This window comes from Pipistrellus hanaki (assembly GCF_964339955.1).
Source record: "Pipistrellus hanaki genome assembly, chromosome: 2".
NCBI classification, from domain to species: Eukaryota; Metazoa; Chordata; class Mammalia; order Chiroptera; family Vespertilionidae; genus Pipistrellus; species Pipistrellus hanaki.
This window is the reverse complement of record NC_140504.1, coordinates 133,260,258-133,278,203: the sequence shown is the minus strand read 5'-3', so window position 1 is coordinate 133,278,203 and position 17,946 is coordinate 133,260,258. Positions and strand designations below refer to the sequence as shown.

General features: G+C 42.1%; 1 protein-coding gene across 4 annotated transcripts in view; it reads left to right on the top strand.

The window, feature by feature from the left end:
- Positions 1 to 1,320: 1,320 nt before the first annotated feature.
- The window catches only part of FNBP1L (formin binding protein 1 like), a 117,549-nt gene continuing 100,923 nt past the window's right edge, over positions 1,321 to 17,946 (top strand). For 3 of the 4 annotated variants that reach the window (XR_014794068.1, XM_084873430.1, XM_084873429.1), the window contains exon 1: positions 1,322 to 1,564. Coding sequence is in view for 3 of the 4 variants with exons in the window: in XM_084873430.1 (XP_084729556.1) it covers positions 1,541 to 1,564 (24 nt within the window). In the remaining variant the exon portion in view is untranslated. Of the gene's footprint in view, positions 1,565 to 17,946 lie in introns of all 4 variants that reach the window. The other variant, XM_084873431.1, reaches the window with a different exon arrangement.

Here is a 17,946-nt window from a genome sequence, read left to right as displayed (position 1 = left end):
TACCATGAACACAGGGGTACATTCGTCTTTACGAATAAACTAGAGGGCCAATGCACAACATTCGTGCAAGAGTAGGCCTTCCTTCCCTTGCTGCGGGCACTGGCTTCCCTCTGGCACTCAGCAGGCTTCCTCTGGAATGAAGTCTGGTCTAATTAGCATATACCCTTCTATATTATAGATGTGTTAGGGGGGCATGCACTCAGAAGGGGAACTGCTGGACCATACAGTAGCTCTATTCTTCATTATGGGAGGACCCTCCATACTGATTTCCATAATGGCTGTACCAATTTACATTCCCACCAGCAGCGTATGAGGATTCCTCTTTAGGAAGAACTTAAGACACACCAAGGAGTATTCTACTAGTGACTGGACTGAAAGTGTGTGTCTAGAAGAGGAGCAATTAACGCTAAAGCATGCTGGGGAGTTGTTAAGGTTAGCTCTCTAACAGCACATCCAAACGCGCTGACTGTGGTTAATGATTGCTCAGAGGCTGGGGAGCCACTCCACAAAGGAAGCAGGAAATGGTGGGCCTTCCTCCCGGGCTCGGACATTCCGAAGGAGAGACAGGTGAAGTCTGAATAGGTTCTCTGCTCCCCTGGGGAGGAACCTGGCGCCCCTGCCATCCATCCCCAACCACAAAGTGCCCATTTCAGAAAGCCATGCAAGCTCCGTTGTCATTTCTGCAGGTGAGAGCTTTTGTCCCCGTCTTCCCTCTCTCGTGTCATGGCCACATCCGAAGAAGAAATGCTGGAAGAGCCGCCTCTTTGTATGATTTCCCGACAGAGCTGATACAATGAAAATGCTTTATTAAAAAATAGAATCAGGGGCACATTGCATTCACAGCTGATACCCAACCGCTCCCCATTTCAGTGATCCCCAAGATCACCTGAACCATAAAGGCGTTTTGCTTATAATGTCCACACAATGCCCCGGCCTAAACCCGGGGATCTGGAAGAGGTTAAACCCGGGGATCTGGAAGAGTCTCCCTGCCAGGGTTTCTCCCGCGCGGAGAAGCGGCGGGAAGGGCGGGCGCCCGGAGCTGCCTCACCTACAGGGGCTCGGGGCGGAGAGGGGCGGCGGCTGTCGTTTCCTTCTGTCCCTCTCCTCCCCGGACACAGGGATCCGAGCGGCATCGGCGGAGACACTGTCCGCGCCCCGAGGTGCGGGCGGGCGGGAGGGGACCCCACGGGAGGGGACCCCGCCCGGAGGGAGCCGGGCAGGTGGCTGCCCCGCAGGACCCGCCCGCGGCGGCCGGAGCGCGGGTCCGCCCCGATCCCAGCGTGCACCGCGCCGCCCCCTCCCCTCGCGGCCCGCCCCCGGCCCGGCCCCCTCCCCGCGGCTCCGGGAGGCGGGGACGCGGCGTCGGCGGCGGCTCCCGTCCACTCCGCCTCACTCGCCGGGGAACCTGCGGCGGCGGCACCTTCCGAGGCAGCGCAGCAGCAGCCGCGAGCCCGCCGGCAGCGAGCGGGTGGACGGACGGACGGACGGGCGGGCGGACGGACAGCGGGCGGCGGCCGGCGGGGGGCGCAGCGGCTTCACCATGAGCTGGGGCACGGAGCTGTGGGTGAGTGAGGGGCGCGCGGCCCCGCCCCTGGCGCTGGAGTTGGGGTCCGCTCCCCTTTGTGTGCAGCCCTCCCGGCCGGGGACGGAGGGCGCCCCCCGGGGGGCCGGGGCGGCGCCCTGGACGGCGGGGCAGCGGCCCGTGGGCTCCCGCGCCTTCGCCCTCCGCCGTCCCCCGGCCCCGCGCCCTCAGCCTTTGTGTCCCGCGCCCGCAGCGGGGAGGCCCATTGTCCCGGAGGGCGCTGGCCGCGGCGGGAGGGCCCCGCGCCGCTGCCCCTCGCCGGGCCGGGCCGCCGGGAGCCGCCCAGGTGGGGAGCCGCGGCTTTGTTCGGGCCCGGCCCGCCGCGCCCCGGCCCCGCGGCCCCGGGGACTGCCCGGCCACCTGGCCTCCCCCGGGGCCGAGGGGCGGCTTTGGGGTCTGGGGGGGAAACGCAGCGATGGCCGGGGAAGCCAGTGCTCCCTCCCCAAAGGGGCGCGCGCTTCCCGCGGGCTTTACTTCCCCAACGCCGTTCGGTATTCTTGTAGGTTTTCCCTCTTTTTTTTTTTTTTTGTCTCTTTCGTCCCCGCCTTTCTCGGGCGCGGGAGCCTCCAGACAATGCCCAGCGCCCGGCCGAGGGGCGAAGGCACCGTGCCTGGTGGCGGGTTCCGCTCGCGGGGCCCCCGCGGGAGGGTGAGGTGCGGCGGCCGGGATCGCCCAGGTGCGGCGGCGGGAGCGGGCGTGGGCGCCGCCCGGAGCCGCCCGCCCCGCCCTGCCAGCCCACCTGTGCGCATTGCCCTTTTGTTAGCGAGGATCTGAGAAATCACTGCAGAGCAAGGGGAGAAGGAACTTTAACCTCATACGTGCATTTAGGATTGAAATGAGGGCAGATTGGTAAATGAAAGGGACATGTTTTTTTTTAAAATTATTATTATTATTATTTTACATTTTGCAGATTAGGAATCTTAGACCTGGAAGAGGCTTTAGAGGCATCTGGTTGAGCACACCTGCTGAGCTATAGATAGCCCGGGAAGCTCCTGTTACCTGTGGATAAGTGCTCAGCCTGTAAACACCCCCCAAGAGAAAAACACCTCAGGAGCCTCTTCATGTCGTTCTTTAGATAGCATTCATTGTTCTCGTATTGGGGAAACTTGTAGGCTAAAGGAGCTACCTTTACTTTGGTTAGAGTCTCAGGTGTTACTGGTCTTTTCCCTTTGGTGGTGTACATTCTATAACTGGTTATAGTGTGTGGTTTGGTGCCTTCGATAATATAGTATGTCATCATACAGGAGATGGGTATAGTTTTATTTTCCATTTTTATAATTAGAAAATACTTTTATTTTTATGTAATTGAATGACCAAGTTTCAGATTTTTAAAAGTACACAAAGGAAAACAGTGGAGGGATATCTTGTAGACTTAACTCTTAATTTGTTTAAAAAATCACTTTATAACATTTATAGAAAAACATTTTTAAGGAGACACAATGTAATATTTTAGTGAACACTAAAATGCAATTTTAAACTTTTTTCTAATCCTTTTCAGTGTGGCTAAGTTGGTTAAAGCGTCCCTTACACCATAAAGGGGACGAGTTTAATTCCCCGTAAGGGCACATACTTAAGATTGTGGGTTCCATCCCCTGTAGGTTATCTCTCTGTCCGTCTCCTCACCCTCTCTTTCCTCTCCATCTCTCTAAAAAATAAAGTTAAAACATTTTTAAATTTTAAGAATATACATTCAGAAGCAATTACCGACCCCTCGCCCTTTCTCCTTTCATTTTAGTTATTTTCAGCATTTTAATATCAATCTGAAAAGGTAAACTGTAGAAGAGATGTGAATTTCTGTTCTAGTATCTTTTATTGAAATTTTAAAAATATTTAAAATTTTTCTCTTAAAATTTAATCTCCACGTTTAAAATTTTTTTTAGTGGTTTGAGGATTTGAGGGAAACATTTATTAGGAGCTAAATAATGTGGAATCAACTAATACCAACTGGATGCTTAAACCTTACATAAGTAGGAGTTGGTGTAGAGGACTATTGGGACCAGAAGAGACCTTAGAAAATTTTGACTAGACTTCCTGTTTTTATTGTTCTCAGTTTTGAAAAAAGGATATTGTCCTTCCAGTGGATTGTAACAAACAACTATACTGTGTTTTTGCCATTGAGGAATTTGAGGTTGGGAAATTTCTCTTGAAATTTCAAATTTAAAAACCAGTTTTCATGTTTAGAATTGCATTACTGTCAGGAAGGTTTAATTGTTGAGAGATCATATTACCAAAAAATGATATGTAGTTATGCACTCAAATTTGTTTCTTTTAAAAACATATTTTTATTGATTTCAGAGAGGAATGGAGAGGGAGAGAAAGAGAAACATCAAAGATGAGAGAGAATCTTTGATTGGCTACCTCCTGCATACTGAGCCTGCAATCCCAGCATGTGCCCTGACAGGAATTGAACTGTGACCTTCTGGTTTATAGGTCTACAACCACTGAGCAACACCAGCTGGGCTAAAGTTTCTTATAATATTCATTGTAGTTGCATTGCTGTCTTAATGCTTCTTTAGTCTTATGTTAAAATTGAGAATAAAGTAGTAAATTAAAATGAAAAACAAAACAAAAACAGTACATTAGTCACTCTCATACTGATTCTGTGGGACAGGACTAAGTGATAGGCCAAGTGGGTTGTGGCAGATTTTGATGTGTGGTTGTGAAAGTATATGAATGAACTGATATTAGATTTGAGCTGTGTTTTAAGGAATTTCTAGTGTTCTGAATGAGTCTCTATAATGTGGACACTGTTCTGTGTTCTGGGTAATAGCAAACAAAGAGTGGGCAGTGCCTTCCTTTCTTCAGGATGCAATGTAATTATTAGGTAGCATCTTAAGCATTGTTTATTGTGTTGATTTCTTTATTATCATAAGTAGAATGATTGAATTAAAAATAATCCAAATATGTACTAATGACTCCACAAAGCACAGATGTTGAGTTATTAGCTCTGCTTACAAATAAGAAAATAAGAAATTGGAGAAGTCCTGTGTTTATTCAGAAAGTTTACTTATTAGGAAATGGCTTTTTAATTGTTTTTGAGAAGCCAGTTAAAGTTCAACAACAAAGTAAGTCCATGTACAGTTATGAGTGTATATATAGATAAGAAAAAATGTGGCGAACACATCATCTTCATATCATGATTTATTTGAAAATTTGCCCCCCAAGGGAAAGGAGGTGACTAGCCTGGAAGTTAGAGGGTAGGTTTAAATATCTCACTTAATATATAGGGGCTTAATAAACCTTTTTTCTTTATGTCTTAGTTTCCTGGTCTGAGATTTTTGGCTTAGTTTTAAGGGTGCATAATTTAAATACCATCATTATTTTTTTTTTATTTTTTTTTTATTTTTTTATTTATTTTATTTTTTTTAATAAGTTTTTATTTTTCATATTATTACAAATGTTCCTTCCCCCCCCCCCCCACCATTGCTCTCCTCCACCAGGTTCCCACCCCACCCTCTGCCCTTTCCCCTCTCCCCATTGTCCTCATCCATAGGTGCACAGTTTATGTTCAGTCTCTTCCCACACCCTCTTCTCCCCTTTTCCCCAAGAATTGTCAGTTCACTCCCCTTCCATACCTCTGATTCTATTATATTCAACAGTTAATATTGTTCATCAGATTTTTTTAATTTCCTTGGTTTTTAGATTCACTTGTTGATAATTACGTATTTGTTGTTCATAATTTTTATCTTTGTTTACTTTCTCTTCTGAAAGAACCCCCTTCAGCAATTCATATAATTCTGGTTTGGTGGTGATGAACTCCTTTAGCTTTTTTTTATTAGTGAAGCTCTTTATCTGGCCTTCGATTCTGAATGATAGCTTTGCTGGGTAGCTTATTTTTGGCTGTAGGTTCTTGCTATTCATCACCTTGAATATTTCTTGCCATTCCCTTCTGGCCTGCATGGTTTCTGTTGAGAAGTCAGCTGACAATTGTATAGGTGCTCCTTTATAAGTTACTACCTTCTTTGCTCTTGCTTCTTTTAATATTCTCTCTTTATCTTTTGCTCTTGGAATTTTAATAATGATGTGTCTCGGTGTGGTCCTCTTTGGATTCCTTTTGTTTGGAGTTCTGTGCGCTTCCTGGACTTGTAAGTCAAATTCTTTCACCAGGTGGGGGAAGTTTTCTGTCACTATTTCTTTCAGTATGTTTTCGATATCTTGCTCTCTCTCATCTTCTGGAACCCCCATAATTCTGATGTTGGTTCGCTTGAAGTTGTCCCAGAGGTTTCTTACATTATCTTCAATTTTCTGGATTCTCTTGCCTTCTAGCTTCTGTGGAGGAGTGTCTTCTGGCTCTTTATGTTCCAAATCTTTGACTTGATTCTTGCAATCTTCCCTTCTGTTTTTAGGACTCTGTAGAATATTTTTTATTTCAGACAATGTATTCTTTATTTCTTGTTGATCCCTTATCATTTCTTGTTGACTCCTTATTAATTCTAGTTGATCTCTTTTCATATCCTCATAGGCCTTATCCATCTTTTCTAGGAAATTCTTGAAAAACCTTATAAGCGTAGATTTGAACTCTATATCCAGACGCTTTTTGTCCTCCATTTCTTTCGTTTGTGATCTATTTTGTTGTCGCATTTCGCAGTTACAGATGGGACGGGGTTTCAGGGTGGAGCCTGCAGCTTTGGCTTCCGTCAGCCCCGCCCTATGCGGGTCCTTCAGTGCTCACTGCTAGCACCTCTGAGAGAAAGGTGCCCTCGATTTTCACCTGCTGCCAAACAGTCTATGCTCTCCCCCAATGAGCCCGGTATTGGGGTTCAGTTCAGTTGGAAGTGGAGTTGGAGGTGGCGTTCACAGCAGTCTGGAGCCCCAGTCTCCTTCCCGTCAGGGCAATCTCGCGGCACAGCCGACCGTCCCTTCTCTGGGGGCAGTGTGCGCGCCTCTGGGACCTCCTTTCTCCGCTACCCCGGGGTGCCGACTTACAGCCCAGTTCCCTATGGCTGAGCCTGAGTCCCCGGGGTCTGGCTCAGAACTGGGGTTCAGAGCAGTCAGGGGCCCAGCACAGTCGGAGTGTTTATCTCCTTTCCGCTAGGGAACACCCGCCAGGCACTCTGCCTCCCTCCTCTCCGGCTCCGTCCTCTCCGCGCGCCGCGTGTCTCCGTACCTTAGGCTTTTACAGCTCCTCTGCGCTTCCTTCTGGTTTTCTCCTTGCTTCTTGTTGTAGGATTTCCAGTCAGTCGACTTTCCTGTAGTTCTGGGTAATGTCCATTTTATATTTTAGTTGTATTTTATTAAAATTGTTGTGTGTGGCTGCGGCTAGTTGCCTACCCGAGCAGCCATCTTGGATTCTCCTCCCCATCATTATTTTTGTTGTATTGTTAGGGAAGTGTGTTTAAGAACACTCATGACTTCTCCGAAGAAATTGAAAATGTAGATTAGATCACAGATTCAGTGGATTATTTAAGTAACACCCCAGTCTTAACCCTTTAATTATTTCTAATCTTTGTCCTCATAGCACTTTATATAGCATTTCTATTTTAACACTTATATTGTAAGTGTACTAGACTTTTGAGGTTTTTAAAAAATATATATTTTTATTGATTTCAGAGAGAAAGAGGGAGAGATAGAAACATCAATGATGAGAGAATCATTGATTGGCTGCCTCCTGCACGCCTCACACGGGATCGAGGCTGCACCGGGAATCAAACCATGACTTCCTGGTTCATAGGTTGATATTCAACCACTGAGCCACACCAGCCGTGCTAGACTTTTGAGTTTTTGAGTGTAGGCACAGTTAGTTTTCTTTGTTTTCACTGACTAAAACAATGCTTGTAGGACAAGCGTGCATGTTTGCCCAATTGAATTAACCACTCCTTGTATTACCCACAATATTGGTTGCTCATTAAAAGTACATCTTGGAAGAAGTCTTTGTGGTACCAAAGCTTTGCAGGTGATGATATAATGGGTGGTCTAGATAACAGTTCATGAGGGTCTAACAAGCTGAAAGCAGAATGATAAAGCTAAGTTTTAATACTTTTGTTAAAAATTTTTACTGTTTGCAGAATGGTGAATTGACCTAAAAGTAGTTCTTGTGAATGTATCTGACTGGTACTTTGGGGATTTGTCTGCCAAAATAACTGGTGGAATGTTGGGCCACATTAATAGATTTGTCTAGAACAAAAGTATTGGGTCCCATTGTATTCTATAATGGTTAGACCACGTCTGTAATATTGACTTAATTTTATTTCAAAATTTTTAGAATGCACTTATCTAAAGGAAGTTGACAAGTGTGAACTGTATTGCTTTTTTAAATATATATTTAAATATATTTTATTGATTTTTTACAGAGAGGAAGGGAGAGGGATATAGAATTAGAAACATTGATGAGAGAGAAACATTGATCAGCTGCCTCCTGCACACCCCCTACTGGGGATGTGCCTGCAACCAAGGTACATACATGCCCTTGAGACCAGAATTGAATCTGGGACCCTTCAGTCCACAGGCTAATGCTTTAGCCACTGAACCAAACTGGTTAGGGCTGTATTGCTTTTTTTTAAGGACTATGAAACTGCTATAGGAATTCAGTTTAATTTAAAAAATAAAAGTTTTGTGTTTTTATATTGTGCAATGCCTGGTGAGATTTCTGAAGGCTTATAATAGCCGTAGGGCTATTTTGAGATGATATTACTCTTTTAACTCCAAATTCTTCGCTTCATTGATATTATTGTACAGAATGTCTCTGTTAACCAGTTCCTACCCTGTTTCCCCGAAAATAAGACAGTGTCTTATATTAATTTTTGCTCCCAAAGGTGCGCTAGCTCTTATTTTCAGGGGATGTCTTATTTTTCCATGAAGAAGAATATGGTACACATTTATTGTTAAATGGAAATAAAGGAAATTTATTACCTGTATACGGTACGGTAGTACGGTAGTTGTCAACACAAACCAGACAAACTGAATCCTACAGTATCAAGAATTTACTCATTTATTCAATGATAGTCATGCCATCATCTTCTGGAACATCATCATAACAATCCAATTCCTGAATTTCCTGGTGAATTTCTTGTGACTCCATTTCTTTCAGAATCAGTGGACCAAATCTCTCATGTGTAGCCTGGGGGGGGGAGGGGCTTATTTTCAGGGGGATGCCTTATATTTCACTCAGAAGGAAACCTGTAAGTAGGTCTTATTTTTCGGAGGATGTCTTATTTTTGGGAAACACGGTATCAACTCCCTCCAGACCACATGTGTCAAACACAAGGCCCGCGGGCCAAATCCAGCCCGCCAGGCCTTGCAATGTGGCCCGCACCGCGCTGTCATCACTGCACTCCGCTGTCAGTTTATGACATTGTCAGTTTATGACTGTTCAGTAAACCATTCGGCCCGCGATTTAGGCTGGATTTTAGATTTTGGCCCCTTCTCTGATTGAGTTCGACACCCCTACTCCAGACACTCTGGATGCCACCTTTCTAATGGGACTACCACCTTATATTATTGTTATTTCTTACACATTCAAATCTTTGGAAAATGGTCATGGTATACATTCCTTTTGTTGGTAGATATTGCCATGTTCAACATTACAAATGCATTACAGATGTTGTTATTTATTAAGGAGGGTGAGAATTTCAAGGGACCTTTTTATGACACCATTCTCTTCTGACTATGATAAGGTGGGAGCTGGAGAGCTGCCACTAACCAGTATCTCATCTGCATTGCTACTTCCATAAAACTCTCATTTCCATTCCTCTTCCCTGCCTTTATCTTTTTTTTTTTTTTTTTTTTAAATATATTTTATTGATTTTTCACAGAAAGGAAGAGAGAGGGATAGGGAGTTAGAAACATGGATGAGAGAGAATCATCGATCAGCTGCCTCCTGCACACCCCCCACTGGGGATGTGCCCGCAACCAAGGTACATGCCCTTGCCCGGAATCGAACCCGGGACCTTTCAGTCCGCAGGCCGATGCTCTATCCACTGAGCCAAACTGGTCCCGGCCCCTACCCTTATCTTAAACCATTTACTCTTTTTCCTCCCCCAGGCTATAAAATGTGGGTTTGGCTGGAAACTTAAAACCTAATCTATTTTTTCCTATATATTAACTCATCTTTGCTGGCAGAACACAGGATAAAAGAATAGTAATAGTTGGTAATTATGAGCATCTTCTATGTGTACCTATAAGTGGTATCTTATTTATTTAAAAAAATAATTTTCATTTTTCCATGGATTTTTAGAGAGAATGGAGGGGAGAGACAGAAAGAAACATAGGTTGGTTGCCTCAAGCCTGCAACTGAGATGCATGCCCTTGACCGGAATTGAACCTGGAACCATTCAGTCAATGGGCTAAGGCTCTATTCATTGAGCCAAACTGGCTGGGACTGGTGTCTTATTAATAATCTAGAGCCCTTACACATTTTCGGCTCAATAGCAAAAATGAAAAATTCTGTTTTTTGGGGAAATACTCATCCCTACAGCCATTTAAAAACTAGTAAGAAAAGGTTATGTAAAGGTTTTGTTTTCTAGAAAGCAAAAACTGTTCTACATATTAGTTCAGGCTATGTACAGTATATCAGACATACCAAGAAGATATTTGGAATAGGGAGGGTTTGTATATGGGGATTCCGGACAAGTTCATAGAGGGCAGAGATCATGTCTTACTCATTACTTATTCATTGTCTGAATCATTGCTCTATCCTTAGCTCAGCACACTGCATGGCATAGAGCCTAACACTACCGGGATCTTTAGTGCTTGCTGGACTAAGTATAGTGGTTAGGTTTGGCTTGAATTTGAGTGTAGGATTCCTGAAAGAAAGTAGGGATGGAGTGGAATGTACAGTGGGACCAGGCTAAGAGGTCCATCTGGAGGAATGCTTTATTCAAATTCATGAGGTGTATGTGTGACAGAGAGAGAGCACGAGAGAGAGCATTAGCATATAATGAACTCAACTTTTAGACCTTTAAAAATCCACAGAGGGGAATCTTTGTTAAGCAGAAGGGATTATCTCTTCTCTTCTGAATTCTTCAGTAGTACTAGGTAGAATCTCTGGATTTTAGGAGATGAAAGTTGTATTGATTTGATTATCTCTGCAAGAATATTAGAAATATGTTGGTTCCTTTAATAATGTGTTATTGGTTCTGAAATAATTTTTATTTTTTAACATGTTATTCCTGCAATTTGTTTTATACCATCCCCCCATTTGCCTCTTATCTATGACTTAATATTTTTATATCAGTTTAGTTTCAGTATTTTTTCCTGAGGTTGAAGGTGTTCATTGTGAAAATGCAGTTTTGATCCCCCCAGTGTGGCTTTAATGACTAGTATTATTAGCTGACTTATGGACTAAATTTCTCATGGAATAAAAATAGGTCAGGATATTTTGAGATACCACTTTTTAATTGATGACAGAATGATAGATGCTTTAAAATTGCAAATTGTGCTTAAAAGAATCCGTTGGGGTTACAGTTATGTTTTAATACTGTTTCTGTGCTTTTCAGCATTTCTTTCCTACAATGAGCTGCTTTCGATGACTTTCACAGAATTTTCACTTGTATTATAATCTTTTAAAAATACGTTTTTATTGATTGCAGAGAAGAAGAGAGAGGGAGAGATAGAAACATCTATAGATATCTCTATATATAAAAAGCCTAAGTGACTGTTATAACAGAACGACTGGAATGACCGGTTGACCAGTGGCTATGACGGGTACTGACCACCATGGGACAGACGCTCACTGCAAGAGTTGCCCACTGGTGATCAGTGTGCTCCCACAGCCAACCTCCTGCACCCCTGCCTCCAGGCCCCGATTGGAGGGCTGGTTGGCTAACCTCCTAGGGTCCCTCCAGCTGGCTGGCCTCCCTGAAAAGGCCTTGATCACTGGCCAGGCTGAGGGAGCCCACCTGTGCATGAATTTGTGCACCGGGCCTCTAGTCAATGATGAAAGAGAATCATTGGTTGGCTGCCTCCTACTGGGGATTGAGTCCAGAATCTGAGCATGTACCCTGACCAGGAATCAACAGATAACCTCCTACTCAACCACTGAGCCACACTGGCTAGACAAATGTTTTTTTTGAAGTCACATTTATCATAGTTCTTTGAAACTACTTCTTTGTAAGATACCTGACTGCTTTTTGTAATGTGGGACTTAGGAGCAATTTTTTTCCTAAGGTCTTGATAGCTTAATCATCAGAATTTAACAATACTTCATGATATATGTGAAATATAGTATTTGTTATGGTTTGAAAAAGCATAAATGTATAGGGTCAGACACCTCCCCCCCCCCTTTTTTTTTAAAAAAAGAATCCTATATAATAAAGAGATAATATGCAAATTGACCATCACTCCAACATATAAGATGGCCTCCCCCATCAGGACACAACATGGCTGCCACAAAATGGCCAGCAGGGGAGGGCAGTTGTGGGCAATCAGGCCAGCAGGGGAGCAGTCAATCAGGCCGACAGGGGAGTGGTTAGGGGGCGATCAGGCAGGCTGGCAGAAGTGATTTGGGGCAATCAGGAAGGCAGGCAGGTGAGCAGTTGGGAGCCAGCAGTCCTGGATTGTGAGAGGGATGTCCGACTGCCCACTTAGGTGGGATTGGGCCTAAATGGGCAAACATCCCTCGAGGGGTACTAGATTGGAGAGGGTGCAGGCTGGGCTGAGGAATACCCTCCTTCTGCCTCCCATCCCTACCTTAGTTAAAAATATTGATTTTAGAGAGAGGAAAGGGAGGGGGTGGAGAGAAACCAATTTGTTGTTCCACTTATTTATGCATTCATTGGTTGATTCTTGTATGTGCCCTGACTAGGAATCAAACCTGCAACCTTGACTGAGTATCCAGATTTTTCTATTTTGGGCACTTCATTATTTTTGTTGTTTCCAGAGAGTAAAAATCATCTGTTTGTTCCTGTTATATCCCTGTTGTATACATAATTTGTAGAAAAGGAATAGGGATATTGTAAGCACTGAAATGTTGGTTGAATGAGGGAATCAGTAGATTACTGTAACTATCATCAAATTATGTTTTGAGTACTAAGTTTTCCCTCCCTCAGCATGTGTATTTCTAATAGGTTTGAGATCTGTTCTATAATCTGGACATATAACTAGTTGTATCATATGAAATTTATCTCAATTTATTTAGACCTAGAATTCCCATTTCCTTAATTTAAGTGCAAATGATCACTGATATGGCCCTATGGATTCTAAAAGTGAGAACAATGAACATTCTGTTATATGCTTTGAGTATTAATTGATGGCTATATGTAAGAATAATGTAAATTGAGAATGAATTGGGAAAACAAAAGATTGATTTCAGAGAATACAGTGTTAAGGAGATTTTTGACAAATGTTAATGATAGTTGAGATTTTTCTCTAGTATAAATGATAAAAATCAAGGTAATTGAAACCTCTGTGATGCATAGCTTAAAGATTTTTTTAAAAAACTTTTCTGATGAATACCTATTATTAGTTAAGCCATGACTCAGGATCCCAGGGTAGGATTGTATGTCTAGTTTGGAGAAGTGTCTATTTAGGTCTCAAATATAGTTTTAATTTTTTAAAATTCTTTTTGTGTTTAGTTTTCTTATTCTTAATACCTATAGCCTCCAAGGTGCTTCCCTTGCCCCGCACCCCCTCTTTGTGAGTTTTGGTTCCTGTCTTTCATGTTAGAGACTTTCCTTACATATTTAGTGACCCCAGGACCCTGAAAAGATGTTTACCAGGATTAAGGTCTACCTGCATAAAATTTTAGTTCTTTTAAAGAATTTTGTGTGATTTTACCCTGGAATTGTTCCGATCCCCTACCTTTTCCCCAGTCCTGTTGTGAGAGGAGATGTACTATTCTTTCTGAGGTGTACTATAGTCTTTCTTTTGAAGTCTTTCTTTTGAAGTCACATTTATCATGGCTGTTTATGGTGTTGGAAGCCGCACTTGATTTTTTTTTTTTTAAACAGGTACTTAAAAAAAATAACTTATTTGCCTTATATAACAAGAAATTTGGAAGTTGGCAATCACTTGCATGGGTTTATGAACTCAACACTAACAGGTACAGCATCTGTGCAGCTGTTTAGGATTTCCCTCAGGTGGCCAGGTGGTGCAGCTCCAGCCATTATATCTGTATTTATGGGGTGGGGGAAGGGGGGAGGAGCAGGGGAAAGGAACTGCATCAGTTCTATCTGTGTGTTTATTGGGAAGGCTAAAGCTTTCCTAGACTCTCCACAACAAACTGCTCCTTAGGTCTCACTGTGCAAAGTTGGGCACTTTGCCATTTGTACAAGATCAGGATTCTATTAGAAAGGAAGAATGTACCCCAAAACATAGCATGTATGGTCTCTGTCCCCAATGCATTAATGATGGCTTTGTGGAAGATACGGATGTATCTTCTCTGTATTTGTGAATGATAGCATAAGAGTTAAGAAAAGGCCATAATTTAAGGGACAAAGCAGATATGTTATTATTTATTTATTTATTTATTTAAAACATATTTTATTGATTTTTTACAGAGAGGAAGGGAGAGAGATAGAAATATCGATGAGAGAGAGAAACATCGATCAGCTGCCTCCTGCACACCCCCTACTGGGGATGTGCCCACAACCCAGGTACATTCCCTTGACAGGAATCGAACCTGGGACCTTTCAGTCCGCAGGCTGATGCTCTATCCACTGAACCAAACTGGTTTTGGCAGAGCAGATATTTTAGAGATGAGGCCGTTAGGGGTCTAACACAGTCTGTCATTGTTGCAAGAGGCCTGGTAGTGAAGGACTTATGTGTCGTAGCTGGAATCTGTGGGCTGCTGCTTGCTTGATACTCCATGCCATGCTGATGTCACCTGTCAGAGCAGATGAGAGTTTTGAGCAAGTGTCCAGTTGGACAGGATGTGGTGAAGTTGACCTGACTCCAGACTGAGTGAAGGCACTGCAGGGACTGATGAAAGGGTCCTAAAATAAGTCCAGAAGTTTATTTTGCAAGTGGAAAGATTTGCTGAATGTTGGAAACAATACAGATATCCTATAATTACCCAGGTCTCTTAGTCATCTAAATATAACAAATACCAAGCTATAAAATTGCCTCCAGGGAGTTAAGAGCACTTACTTTTCTCTCCTCCCCCTCTTTAAATTGATACATTAGAACAGTTACAATTTATTACAATTAATGAACCAATAGTGACACATTATTATTAATGAAAATCTACAGTTTACTTAGATGTCCGTAGTTTTCTTTTTTTAAAAAATATGTTTTATATATTTTCGAGAGAGGAAAGGAGAGGGAGGAAGAGAGAGAGAGAACATTTATGAGAGAGACCTTGATCAGCTGCCTGCTGCATGTCCCCTGTGGGGGATAGGGCCCACAACCTAAGCATGCGCCCTGACAGGGAATAGACCTCTTGGTGCATGGGTCAGCGATCAGTCATTGTCCACAGTGGCCAGGCAAGATATCCTTAGTTTTTATCTAATGTCGGTTTCTGTTCCACCTTCCATTTACTATGTCTCTTTAGGCACATCTTGCCTGTGCCATTTTCTCTGACTTTCCTTGTGTTTGATGACCTTGAGAGTTTAGAGAAGCACTGGTCAGGTATATGACGGCCCTTTATTGGAATTTGTCTGATGTTTTTCTCACAATCAGACTGAAGTTACTTCTTTTGGGGAAAAATATGTCATTTTCATCACATAATTTCAAAGATACCATTTTATGACTTACTAGTAGATACTGATGTTGGTCATCTGGCTGAAATAGTGTTTGTCAGGTTATTTCACTATAACATTATTTTAATCTATTGATTTGCGAGAGAGACAGAGAGACATTGACTGTTCTTCTCAGTCATGCACCCATTAGTTGATTCTTGTTTGTGCCCTGATTGGGGATTGAACCTAAAACTTTGGCTTATTGGGACTTCACTCCATCTAACTGAGCTACCTGGCCAGGCTGTCAAGTTATTTTTTCCATTCTATCTATACTGTATTCTCTAGAAGGAAGTCACTATGTACAGCTCATATTTAGAAGTTCTGCTTCTCTCTTTTAGGGTGGAGTATCTACATAATTTATTTGGAATTCTTCTGAATAGGATATTTGTCTCTCTCCCACATTTATTTATCCAATCATTTATTTATATCAATAAGGACTCAGGGATATTTATTTTATACTTTGGTTTATAATCCACTGCTATTTCACTTATTTTATTGCTCAGATTGCTTCAGCTTTTACCCATTGGGAGCTTTTTTAGGTGGCTCCTGTGCCTGAACATTATCTCCATAAAAACGATTTTTAAAAGTCCCTTACTTTTTGGAACTACAAGATGGTCCAGTCTCATCTTGCATGTTTTCCTGCCTAGGTCCTATATGTGTGTACACTAACCTGCATATATACACATATCTATGAATATTTCTACAATATTTGTAACCATCATATCTATATTAAATTAAATCTGAGTTCTTACTGATGCTATAAACTTTATTCCATTACCACTTGTGCCCTTCTATTTTCTTGTTTATCTGAAAATTCCCACTTATTTTAAAAAATACAGTAGGTCCTCCGGTTACGTCGGAGACATGTTCCTACGGCGCGATGTAATGCGATTTTCACAGTAATCGGAACCCACCTACATAAGCAGCTATGTCACTCACGTGGAGCACACGCACAGCAGTAATGAAGTGAAACAGTAAGAAAAATTTAAAAGAAAGATAAGGCCTGACCTTTACTTGTAAATAAATAATAAAAAAACATAAAGCAGATATGTATATACGTTGAAATGACGGAACTTTTTTTTATAAATGGAGATGGCAACAAAACCACGAAATGACCTAAGTTGAGTCCGACGTAACCCGAGGACTGCCTTTATATTTATTTTATTGACCTCAGAGAGGAATGGAGAGGGGGAGAGAGATAGAAACATCAGTGATGAGAGGGAATCTTTGATTGGCTGCATCCTGCACAGCACCCAATGGGGATGGAGCCTGCAATCTGGGCTTGTGCCCTGACCGGGAATTGAATCGTGACCTCCTGGTTTATAGGTTAACAGTCAACCATTGTGCCACACCGGCCAGGCAAAGTTCCATTCTTAATTCCCTTCACCTGATATCCAGTTGCTTACTTGTTCCTTTGCAGTATATATTTATAGCAATATCAAAGTTATTAACTTAAAGTCCCGGGGAACCAACATTATCAACTAGAGTACAGTACTTAATTGTAGCTCTTTTTTCTTTTAGTCTTACATAATCCCCATTTTCAAAGTTACTTAGGTCAGCAACATTTCCCTCATCCTCCTAAGTGAGGTTATTCCATGCATTTGTAATATAGTTATATTTTCTTAATCTGTATTCTTTCTTGGAATCCTTTTACTTTCTCAATGATTTTTTAAAAAGTTGCATACCTTAAGTTTATTCTTTGATCTGTGAAGTTTTGTAGGTTTTGATATGTATAATGCCATGTGTCTACCATTCCAAGATCATATAGAATAGCTTCATCTCTTAAAAATCCTCTGTGGCCTGAAAGCAGAGTTTTAAAGAGATATTTGTACACCTGTGTCCATGGCATTATTCACAGTAGCCAGAAGGTAGAAGTAACCCAGGGATTTGTGAACATATAAATGGATAATCAAAATGGTGTGTAGATACAATGGGATATTATTAAATCTTAAAAAAATTAGGGAAAATACTGGCATATGCTGCAAATATGGATGAACCTTGAAGACATTATGCTAAATTATGAAATTAAACCAGTCAGGAAAAGACAAATACTGCATGATTCCATTTATAGAAGGTGCTTAAAGCAGTCAAATTCATAGAAAGTAGAATGGCAGTTGCTGGGGGCAGGGAGAAGGGAATGAGTTACTGATGAATAGGTATAGAGTTTGAGTTTTGAAGATGAAAAGGATTCTGCTTATGGATGATGGTTGATGGTTGTACAACAATATGAATGTACTTAATATCATTGAATTGTAAACTTAAAATGGTTAAGATGGTAAATTTTGTGTGATTTTACTACAATAAAAAAAATTTACTCCCTTTTTCCTATACCTGCTCATCTTTCACCACTCCAACCATTGATTTTTTTAAAATTTACTTTTTAAAGAGTAGTTTTAAGTTCACAGTCAAATTGAGCAGAAGGTGGAGATTTCCCATATGTCTCCTGCCCCCATTATCTACATCCTACACCAGAGTTATAATTGATTAACCTACATTGATACATCATTATCACCCAAAGTCCATAATTTACATTAGGGTCCACTCTTGGCATTATACTTTCTATGGGTTTAGACAAATGTATAATGACATATAGTCACCGTTACAATATCATACAGAGTAATTTTTCACTCCCCTAAATGTTCTCTGTGCTCTATCCACTCATTCCTCCCTCCTAACCCTGACCACTGGTCTTTTTTCTGTGACTTTTTATTGCTGTAAAAAGATAGCCAGTACCTATTTGGAATCACACTC